This window comes from Aulonocara stuartgranti (genome assembly GCF_965226115.1).
Source record: "Aulonocara stuartgranti genome assembly, chromosome: 7".
In the NCBI taxonomy this organism is placed as follows: domain Eukaryota; kingdom Metazoa; phylum Chordata; class Actinopteri; order Cichliformes; family Cichlidae; genus Aulonocara; species Aulonocara stuartgranti.
This window is the reverse complement of record NC_138945.1, coordinates 22,488,223-22,500,265: the sequence shown is the minus strand read 5'-3', so window position 1 is coordinate 22,500,265 and position 12,043 is coordinate 22,488,223. Positions and strand designations below refer to the sequence as shown.

General features: G+C 37.1%; 1 protein-coding gene and 1 long non-coding RNA gene across 2 annotated transcripts in view; one reads left to right on the top strand and one right to left on the bottom strand.

The window, feature by feature from the left end:
* The window catches only part of LOC309712125, a 31,505-nt gene extending 22,148 nt beyond the window's left edge, over positions 1-9,357 (top strand). The window contains exons 2-3 of the long non-coding RNA XR_014278190.1: positions 6,237-6,302; positions 9,218-9,357. This is a non-coding gene — a long non-coding RNA (uncharacterized lncRNA). The remainder of the gene's footprint in view (positions 1-6,236; positions 6,303-9,217) is intronic.
* Positions 1-12,043, bottom strand: part of astn2 (astrotactin 2) — a 298,339-nt gene that overhangs the window by 133,144 nt on the left and 153,152 nt on the right. The window contains exons 8-10 of the mRNA XM_082542727.1: positions 10,221-10,305; positions 9,276-9,350; positions 6,740-6,877 (exon numbers count right to left, since the gene is read on the bottom strand). Coding sequence (XP_082398853.1) covers positions 6,740-6,877; positions 9,276-9,350; positions 10,221-10,305 — 298 coding nt within the window. The remainder of the gene's footprint in view (positions 1-6,739; positions 6,878-9,275; positions 9,351-10,220; positions 10,306-12,043) is intronic.

Genomic DNA, 12,043 nt, shown 5'->3' with positions numbered 1-12,043 from the left:
GTGCAGGCCCTGATTTGTGGATTTGAATTCCTCAGCCCTCAGATATGATTGGCTGGCTTAGAAGCCATGAAGGCCCCAATATGCAAATTTGAATGCCTCAGGACACATATATGATTGGCTGGGAAACCGTGCAGGCCCTGATTTGAAAATTTGAATGTCTAAGTCCTCACAGAGGATTGGCTGCCTGGGGACCTGGCAGAAATATATAGAAATATATAGAAATACTATGATTAAGCATAAATACTACATTTAGTAGAAATACTATGTTTTAGCACAAATACTATAAAAAGCAGAAATACTATAATTTAGCAGAAATACTATATTAAGCACAAATCCTATAAAAAGCAGAAATGGTATGATTAAGCAGAAATACTACATTTAGTAGAAATACTTTGTTTTAGCACAAATCCCATAAAAAGCAGAAATACTGTACTATGATTTAGTAGAAAGACTATAATTAATCAGAAATACTAAATTTAGCAGAAATACTATATTAAGCACAAATCCTATGAAAAGCAGAAATAGTATGATTAAGCATAAATACTACATTTAGCAGAAATACTATATTAAGCACAAATCCTATAAAAGCAGAAATAGTATATTAAGCACAAATCTTATAAAATAGCAGAAATAGTGTGATTTAGCACAATAGTAATAACTTAAACAGAAAAATTGGAAAAGCAAAATGGACAGCTGAAAAAATGCTGAACATGCTGAGGTTCCCTCAAATATACTTGTTAAATGACAAAAATCAGCAAAAAAATTTATGACTGCCACACAATTACAAATATGTACACATGAGGAAACACACATGCACAGAGAGACCCACACACAAGATCCAATTCAGTCAACCAGTCTAAATATATTGAATTTGAATCTTACAATGGGATCATCCCATTAAAAGGCTTTCTCTCTCTCTCTCTCTCTCTCTGTCACACACAAACACACACACACACACACACACACACACACACACACACACAGGGAGAGAGAAGTAAGTTTCTAGGTCAGCCTGGGAGCTGGTGAATTTGAATCCACCAATCAGAGAGGCTGTGCACTTTTCCCCACCAAAACAGGTGCATCTGTTTACACACGCAGCAGCACAGAGAGACACAGGATTTTTGCAGTCTATTTCTCATAGTGACGACTCCCCTCAAACAAATGACCGTAATTTCCTAACCGTAGGGGCTAGAACGGTCATTCTTACACCGTTTTGTTCAGAAGAGATGGGGGAATCTTCAAGTGTTGACAATTTAATATTAAAATATGAATTTTTAGAGATATATGACATGGATGACTTGTTGACTTAGAAGCCACGAATTCCCCAATATGCAAATTTGAATGCCTGAGACCACATATGTGATTGGCTGGCTGGGAAGCCGTGCAGGCCCTGATTTGTGGATTTGAATTCCTCAGCCCTCAGATATGATTGGCTGGCTTAGAAGCCACGAAGGCCCCAATATGCAAATTTGAATGCCTCAGGACACTTGTTTGATTGGCTGGGAAACTGTGCAGGCCCTGATTTGAAAATTTGAATGTCTCAGTCCTCACAGAGGATTGGCTGCCTGGGGACCTGGCAGAAATATATAGAAATACTATGATTAAGCATAAATACTACATTTAGTAGAAATACTATGTTTTAGCACAAATACTATAAAAAGCAGAAATACTATAATTTAGCAGAAATACTATATTAAGCACAAATCCTATAAAAAGCAGAAATAGGATGATTAAGCATAAACACTACATTTAGTAGAAATATTATGTTTGAGCAAAAATCCTATAAAAAGCAGAAATACTATATTAGGCACAAATCCCATAAAAAGCAGAAATAGTATGATTAAGCATAAATACTACATTTAGTAGAAATACTATGTTTTAGCACAAATAGTATAAAAAGCAGAAATATTGTAATTTAGCAGAAATACTATATTAGGCACAAATCTTATAAAATAGCAGAAATAGTATTATTTAGCACAATAGTAATAAGTTAAACAGAAAAATTGGAAAAGCAAAATGGACAGCTGAAAAAATGCTGAACATGCTGAGGGTCCCTCAAATATACTTGTTAAATGAAAAAATCAGCAAAAAAATGCACAGGGAGAGAGAAGTAAGTTTCTAGGTCAGCCTGGGAGCTGCTGAATTTGAATCCACCAATCAGAGAGCCTGTGTACTTTTTCCCGCCAAAACATGTGCCTCTTTTTACACACGCAGCACAGAGAGGCACAGGATTATTGCAGCCTATTTCTCATAGTGAGGACTCCCCTCAAACAAATGACCATAATTTCCAAACCGTAGGGGCTAGAGCGGTCATTCTTACACCGTTTTGTTCAGAAGAGATGGGGGAATCTTCCAGTGTTTACAATTTATCATTAAAATATGAATTATTAAAGATATTTGACTTGTAATGCACCATAACTGAGTAGAGCGAAGCAAAAACTGCCTTGACTTGCCCTCAAACAACGCTTTCTAACTCGAAATCTATTTGGAGTATCGATATCATTCTTTCACCGTAAGAGACAGCAGGCTTTGGTGAACAATCATGGAAATTTTCAGGTCTCTGTGGAAATCCAACAAAAAGTTATGACGAGAGAAAAAAGTGGTTCATTTCCACAGTTTGAAATCTGAAGAAATCTGAGCGAAGGACGAATTTCCTACCCTCAAACAAGTCCAACTCATTTCAGAACGGTAATAGGTGAGAAAGAAATTCTTGAATTGTGAGCGTCAGGGGTGTCTGAAGATATTCGGGGACAAGCCTCATGTCTTAAAGTCGCTTCGTTAAGGAGATATGACGATTCGAATATGCCTCTCATTACAGAAATCCAGCGATGATTTTGAACAAGCTCTCCATTGACTTTATATGGAGAGTTTTGAGACCTTGTGTTGGTCTGAGGAGATTTGCAAAAATTCTATAAATCACACAACAATGATAGTGACATTTTCTGAAAGCCAGCAAAAATACCTACGTTTTGATGTATAATTTGTGGAAGTTGAGTGAAAATTGAGCAAGTAGCAAGAAGTTGTTCGGACATGAAGTGAAAATTGCAAAACCTTCAGTGGCACACTGGAAGCCAAGAGCATAGCAACCATAACAACGCATGTATTTTGTGAAAAATCACAATTTTGCAACTCAAAACTTTAAGAGGCATAAAAGTAAAACAGTAAAAGATTTCAAAAAGCTGAATCATACCTGAATAGCCCAATAATTTATGAACATTTTAAAGTTTGAATGGTTGTTCTAGGTGAAAATATGAGGAAGTAGTTAAGTTTCAAAAACAAGCAAATTTTAGCAGAATTGCAGAAGTTTCCCATTCATTTCAATGGGACAAATTAAAGGAAAAAAGTGGAATATTTTAAAAAGTATAATAGTTAAAAATAGCAAAAATCGTAGCAAGAAAGAGCAAAAATAGCAGAATAGTTTAAAATTTGAACGGTGAAAATCGGCTGAAAATTGTGGAAGTAGTTAAGTGCCAAAAAGTGTACGGAAGCAACTAGAATAATAATAATAATAATAATAATAATAAAGAATAAAGAGAAACAGGAACTCAATAGTGTGGATGCTTAAAGCATCCACACAATAACAAAAAGTAACAAAACTCCCACCCACACAGATACACACAGAAAAAAAGAACATGCCATTACCTCTGGCCAAGATTGGCCTTGACTTTGCTTATCTGAGGCAGCACTGCTATTCATGCCCTAATTTGCTTACCCATAAGGAACAAAAATGAATTACTCTATGATTTCGATGCTCGCTCCCAAGGATATCCAAAAGTTATTTGTCACTGTATGAAGGAATACAAGAAATAGAAAAATAATAAGCTGGTTTAAAAAAGAGAAAGACACCTAAAGTGATTTAGGATATTATAGCATGAAAAGGTAAGTTCAAGTTGACACTTACCATGACTGTCACTATATACTGCATATATGTATATGCATATATACAGTGTCTGTGAGCTGAATGACAGTGGTAAAATGGAAAATGGAGACGCATACTTTTAAAAGTCAGAGCTACACTACTTTTCACCACTTTCAACATCAACATGTCTATCATGACTAACTGACTACATCAGTGCCTTCACAAGCACTTAAGGAAAGAACATCAGCAAGAAACCCCAAAAGCTCCCATAGGACTTTGTCCCACAAAAATGTTTTGGATAATGAGCTGCCTGCATAATTCATGACAGTGTGACAGGTTGTTTAGTTTCCAGTGGTTATGAAAACTAATCATAAACTAAATACAGCACATCGACTTATTATTCTAGGGGTTATTTCAAAATTAGTCTTGGAACATGGAAAATAATGTTGGATGGCGAGTGTAAATGGTTGTGATTCTATGTGTAAGGGTTAATGTTTAATACTGTATGTCTTAGATATAGCCTAATAGAGTACATCTAGAAGTTAACAACAACAGCTTTCATAGTGAGAGGCAGAATGTGCTTTCGAAAAGCAGCTATAGGTGTAATTTCAGGATGTGAAAATGGCACTTTCATAAAGTCACATTACACCTTAACCTAAATCGAACCCCTGTGCTGCAAAGTAAACAAAAGCTAAGCTCCTGCTCTCTCTGAAGTGTTCAATTTCCAACTAAAATTGTGCTTAACCCACCAAGATCTATTCATCATGCAGTAACAGTGGCACTTAAGTCAAGAAAAACAAAATGCACAAAGGAGATAATTGCTTTAAAATAATTGCTTTTCCTCTTGGCTAAATGGAAAGGCTGATCTTTCACGATTCAATTATGAATATTCAGAATCTGATCTGATCAGCATGTGGCAGAAATATGGCTGTAAACATTTTTTGCTCTACAAAAATATCCTCTTTTTTTTTTTACCCCACATCACTGATTATAGCAGTATTTCAAAGTAAATGAAAAACCTGGGCTAATTAATCGAGAAGCATGCTCCCACTTCCGTCAAAATAAGCATGTGTACAATTGCCTTGGGATTTCTGTGCACCTGAGGCAATTTCATAAAGCCTGTGAAAAACAGATTTATGCAGCAATGTATAACATTTGTACTCTGTAATTACTCCAATTTAGAGTTTTTGTATTACAAAACAGTTACTTGAAAATTTGATATCAAAAACAAAACTGCAGAGATGGTTGAAAAAAATCCACCAGTCAGATAAAGTGAACATTTTCTGATGTTTATCAGGTTGTTTTTTTCCATTTATGGGTTGATTTCTGTGGTGCAGTGTTACCTGTGACACTTTCAGCATACAATATATGATACGGCTATAGGAGTTTGAGAAATGCTAGAGCGATCAGACACTTTTTTTATAAGATTAAATGGCTTTTTACAATATTGATGTCATACACATGCATAAGACAAAACAATTATTCAAATGTAAAGCTTCTGAAATTATATAATTAAAAAACAACCAAACAAAAAAAACTTCCTTTTGCAGTGAACTCTGCTGCATTAGCTAATTTTTTTAGTTGGCCATGATACCTTATCAGAGCAACTGAACTGCCACAACAAATTGAGTTTGTAGACCCGTTATCTATACACAGTAAAAATGAAAATAAGCTATTTTAATCTGAGTAAAGTTTTACAATTTAATCATTTAATTTAATAATTTATTAATAATTTTAATACATTTATAATTTAAAATGGCTCAAATAAAAACATTTACCACTGGCAACAAACATAATTTTGTCAGTCAAACAAACTTTCCTACATAGTTGCCCTGATATACTTTTTCAAAGCTGTGTAACAAAGACTTGTAAATTGTAGCCACCGAAGAATAACTTTCCCTTGAGGGTTAGGGTTAAGGTTAGAATTAGCATCATGCATGTGTGCTTCCTTTCAAGTGTACATGTATGTATATGCACTTGCAAGCATCTGCACAGACAGCACACTAACACAATGCTAGCCAAGAAGCCAGAGTGACGTTGTTAGTGAAACCTGAGCTGACGTACACATTTTCACCAGCCTAGCATGCTTTAACTACTTATCAGAGGTTCCACATTGGTGTCATATTATGAGATGATGGAACCAAAATGTGAACTGCAGACATTTTAGTTTCACAATCGTCAAAAGCATAAGAACCCGGTGTGTGAAGTGACAAATGTTACTTCAAATGTTTTGAATGGCTAAGGGATCATGAATACTAAAGATGTGATATTTGATTTTATTTAAATTCATTTTGATAAGCAAATTGAAGCTCAGAAGGGGTTCAAATGTGTTCAAGAATTATCCAACCATCCATTCTCTCCCACTTATCCATTTCAGGGTGATGGTGCTGGAGCCTATCCCACCTACCTGTCCCACCCTCGACAGCTTGCCAGCCTGTGACAGGTAATCGAGAATTAATTCAACAATACTATATAACTACATACTGTATGCTTAATTTAGGTGTGTCGTACTTGAACTGTACTTTACATGTTTAGATCATTTGAAAGAAGGAAGGGGATATTCCAAAGACAGCGAGTATAGCGGTACAGGCCAGGTACACAGAGAGACGCGGGAGCCGAATAGAAATGCAAGTGTTTTGGGAAAAAGTGAAGAAACAAGTGAAAATGTAAAATGAGTGCAGAATTGTTTCATCAGTCAACCAGGGGATTTGCAACAAAAGTACCTACGTGGATACTTCATGTCAAGTAAACCAAAACGTATCGGTCTGAAAAAAATGCTGTGGCTCCAAAGCATTCTTAATATCTTCCAGCTGTACATTTTTGGTAGTGCGCCCGGTTGTTTCAGTTGCTGGACACAACTTGTTATTGAGTCAGACTTACCTGATCTCCCCTGGATCTTCCGTAACCAACACGTCTGTCTTACAGCTGGCAATGGGGTTGATTGACAGTTCCACCGGTGGCACAACAAAGCTTTTGCTGACAGGCAGCCACAGCCCTTGGCCCAGACTGTAGAATGATCTGTGTTGGCATGATCACAAGACATAAATGCCAGTTGCATTACCATCACATAACCACAATTTGTTTTACACAAAAGCACACACTGTGTGCAAACACAGCAGTATTTGCAGATAGAAAAACATACAAAAGATTCTATGAAAACAACAATGAAACAATGAAACAACAATGAAAAACATATGTTTAAAATATGAGATGTGTGGTGAGGGTCTCACATGTAGAATTTGAAGTATGTTTAATACGGATCATGGGCAATTTCTCAGTTATTTGCATCATTTATTATGTGATAGAATAGAAGAATAAAACATATAAAGATATTTGAACACATATTAAAAAAAGTCTTGTAATTTTCTTTTCCTTTTTTAAATAATTATTGTAAGAAGAAAGTTAACTATGAAGACTATGTGTGACTATATGCTATAGTCAAGTAAACCTTTTTAGTGAACAAGAAAATAAGTTCAAGCTTATAGTGATAATACTGTTTCAACACTGCTTAACATATTTTCTCCTCCTTCAATGTAAGTCCAGTTCATTGCTTATGAATGCAGTTTATATGACCTGGTCAGGGTGTTATGAATATAATCTGATTTTGCCAGAGACCTTTCTTATGAGTGAAGATTAATAGCCATAACAGGCAACCCTGCAGACATGTTTCCGGGGAAAACACAACATCAGATATGATAATAGCAGAGCACATTTTAGCTTTGCATAATGCACTCAAATGCATCTGGACAGGTACTGTAGGCCACAAAATCCCAGAAAAACAGGGCCTGTCAAGAAGGTTCGCATTATGTATTTGCTATCAATCTCTCGTTTTAAATATATTATTGAATTTCTTCATCATTCGCCACCATCTTTACTTTATTTAACTTTATTCCCAGTTAAATATTGCTGACCTACAACCCTTACAACCTGGCAAACATGAATGGGTACAAGGTCTGGGCGGCTGTAACTTAGGGCGTAGAGCAGGTCATCTACCAATTGGAAGATTGGTGGTTTGATCCCTGGCTGTTCCAGTTTGCATGCCAAAGTATCCTTTGGCATTGAAAAAAGGTGGTCTCTAATGTGTTCATCAGTGTGAACGTGTGTGAACGTCAGACAGATTGCACTTTGGCACAGAACAAAAGTGCTTGTATTAATATGGGAAAATGAGGTAAATTGATTAAAGCGCTTTGAATGTTCCAGTAGAGTAGAAAAGCACTACATAAGAACCTGTCCATTTACTATTTCCATACTTTTCTTTCATATGGATCATAGTTCCAAACATTAACATGGAAAACCATCAACTTGTACAAAACACAGCTGTCAATATATTGACTAAAATAACAAATTTCAGTTCTTAAAGATATTTGTTATGGGGCCCTCATGTCTTCATATCACAAGGTGCTTATTTTTTCATTGTTCCTTTTCAAGGAAAATGTAAGCAGCAACCCTGGTTTCCTATAAAACTCCCCATCTGTGAAAGCACTTGGTTTAGCTCCTCTATTCACTGTCATAAGACTGTCCAGCTGAAGAGCATTAGAGTCTTTTCTCCTCCTCCCCAGAACAGCATTGCTAGAAAACTGCTTCATCTTTACTCACTTTGTTGACTATCTGTATCAGCATGTTCACGGCTGAATCTATTTGTGTTCTGCAGCTGTATGTGGTGTCCTTCGTCTTTCTTCTCTCGCAGACTCTCGGCTGACACAGTGCTTAATCTATAAAAGTTTAGTTGCTGCTTTTGTGTGCTAGTGATGCCCGAGTCCTATCTCCAACTTGAAACAGGGTTTTGCTTGGTATTTTGCCTTTAGCGCCTCATTTCTTACAGTGGACTCACAGTGGCTGGCAAACGCTGCAAGGTCATTGTGATAAGGAGTGAGATAACTGTGACAAAGAGCTGTTCCTACCTACGTATTGGAAGGGTAGAGAGCATGAAATCGAGAAAGATTTCACAAAATCAAAAGTTTAAACATTCCATGCTTTAGTTACACAGTTAAGCAAAACTAAAGGGAAAATTGACCACATTGACCAGATTTTTCTTTTAAATCTCTATAATCAGGTTTACCCTGAGATTTTCATTTTTACACTTCTTGGGGAAAAAAAGAAATAACACAATGACACCATCAAGGATGAGAAGTGTAACAAAAATGCCAGTAAAAGTATTTTAAAGGAATCCAATCAGGCCTGGTCCTTGGGCTATTCTCTACACACTCAGAGAGATCCACCATGGGGTGTACTTGTGTGTCCATTTGCCTTTGTCTATGTGCATCTGTCAGGTGCTCATCTCCATGCTCTGTCACACTCATGCACACACATACAAGATGACACAAGAAATGCCACTTTCATTCCATTGTGTGTCCACAGAGTCCACAGATGGCCAGCACAAGTCAAGCGCTGAGGAGGTGCACCAGAAGGGTCTTACCTGAAGATTCTCTCCGGGGCCTGTTCTCCTGTAACTAGGTCATACCCTTTCTCCAAGTTAGCATATGGCCATGGACTTGACAGGGGAAAGACGATAAAGGAATGCATGATCAAAGACAGTGATTTATCAGCATTTTTAAAATAATCTAACAGATGTTTTTATGTAATTCCATCAAGTCTTCTCATTTATATTGTTGTTTTTCATGCACAAAGCCTTTTAGTTCAGCATTTTAAGTACTTCAAAGTGTATATAATATTATGTATAAAACATATCTGAATACAAAAACTGAAAAACTGTCATTTAATTAACATTTCTGTCTGCTGTACAAGACTATACTGTGTCTGCTGCTACTCTTAAAAAAAGAAAAAGCAATGGGCATTTGATTGGTTACTGGACTGAATCCAGGGGATGACAGGTGCTGGTGAGTAACAATGTGAGACCAATGATGGGTTAGGCCAGCTAAGTGTCAAACAAGGTCAGAGTCAGAGGGATCATTTCAGTGCCTGTCAAGCACTCTTCAGTGACTTTACTTCTTTCCCATTCATGCATTTCATCTCAGCCCTCCACTCCTGTTTTTTTGTTTTTTTGTCAATAACGTCGATTCTCATTTCTAATTTCTTCAACCTATACACCCGATTCCCTTTAAAAAGACTACTTCTTCAAGCCTGTATTGGTAGAAGTGTATGTTTTATCATATTAACTACAAACTGCTATTTTCCAAACCATGTAGGAAGCGTTCTAAGTTTCTTTTCATTTTAATACTGAGATGATCATCCTGCAGAGAACTGCAAATCCATCACAGTGAACAGCTCACCTTTATTTTAGATAAAGTTAATATAGTGCAATGATGTGGTTGTACTACCGGCTCTGAAGTCATGCGTAAGGTTGTAAAGTACAAGTGAATCTCTATATATTAGTGGAATAACTACACACAACACAACTTACCCTTCGTTGCGACTCCAGTCGCTGCGCACACAGAGATGCTTATGAACGGGATCAGGGGAATAACCCTCATGACAGCTACATTCTCCTGCCGTACAGAGAAAAACAAACATGCACAGTGGCAGATATTTATCTATCACCCTGATCTCTTCATTTATTAGAGATGTACCAAACTAAATGTTACATGATGTAAAACCTAATTCTTTTCAGGCAAATATTGTACCTAGATTTATTTCTGTCATGTTGATTGTGCAGTAATTGCCATATTCACTACTGTTTTACTTCCAGATTACAATTCAATACTTCAGTTGTATATATTTAACACCAGTTCATGCCTGTAGCCGTCTCAAGATGCTTTATACTGAAAGGAAAAGACTTTACACCATTAGAGAGAGAACATAATTAAAATATTCTTTATAATCAGTTTTCTATGTGAATGGCTTGGTTGTCAAGGGGAAAGTGGAGCTAGAAAATAATAGCATATGGAGACAACCACAGCAACAACAACAAAAAAGACAACATATAAACAGCAGGAGAAATTCGACAATTAATGATATGTAATACTGTCATATCAATAATATTCAGGTATAAAAAGTGGGAACTAAAAGAGAAGCTCACAGTGGATGATCCCAAATCTCCAAGGGTGAGTTCAGGGTCACCTGATCTAGCCCTAACTATAGAAAAAGGGAACCAAAAGAAAGTTTAAAGCCTCATCTTCAATGGACAGAGGGCATCTGTCTCAGGACCCCTAGCTGTGAGCCAGCTGAACAGTAGAGGATTTATACATCGGGGAAACCAAACCACCTCTGGCTAAGCGGATGGCACAACACAGAAGAGCTACCTCGTCAGGCCAGGACTCTGCAGTCTATTTACACCTACAGGCCAGTGGACACTCTTTCAATGAGGAGGATGTACACATCCTGGACAGGGAGGAACGTTGGTTTGAGCGCAGAGTCAAGGAGGCCATTTACGTGAAAAGGGAAAGACCATCTCTGAATCGAGGAGGGGGCCTAAGGGTACATCTTTCGCCATCTTACAATGCTGTGGTTGCAGCCATTCCCCAACTCTCTCTGAATGGTACTCATGGCCATTGATCAGTGGTCTTTGATCAGTGGGTTTTGGTCAGTGGTTGTTGATCAATGGTCATGAGAATTTGCACAATTAAGATTAAGGAACTGACCTCCCAGCCCATTGTTCCTTCAGTGGGCTGGTTTCAGTCATTATGCAAATGTACTGTTTATAAGATTGGGGAAACCTGCAGTCAGCTGAGACTGAAGAAGTCACTTGGATGAGTGACGAAACGTTTCTCCCACAAAACGCTACGTCTACAGTGGGGCAAAAAAGTATTTAGTCAGCCACCGATTGTGCAAGTTCCCCCACTTAAAATGATGACAGAGGTCAGTAAATTGCACCAGAGGTACACTTCAACTGTGAGAGACAGAATGTGAAAAAAAAATCAATAGGAGTGAATGAGTTTAAATTAAAATTTGCAGTTTATAAAGCTGCTGTACTTGATGATGCCTTTGCGAGTATGAGTAAAACTTTATTTGTAAAGAAGTTAACAAAATCATTACCACGGAAAAGAACATACAAGGTTCAACAGAGCTATGGCTCTTTGTCAGAGTGGCTATGAACCTTGGGTCGTTTTTCTTTTCTTCTATCAATGATGAATAGTAGCTAGTATGAGCCTCACAGTGGGCATTTTTAAAAAAATAAATTAATCAACTCTTTCCAGGCTAGGTAAATTTCCTATAAATTAGTGAAACGCCACTTCCTTTCCAGCTTGTGGGTTTTTAAATCGTTCCAATAACTCAAACTTGTCTGAT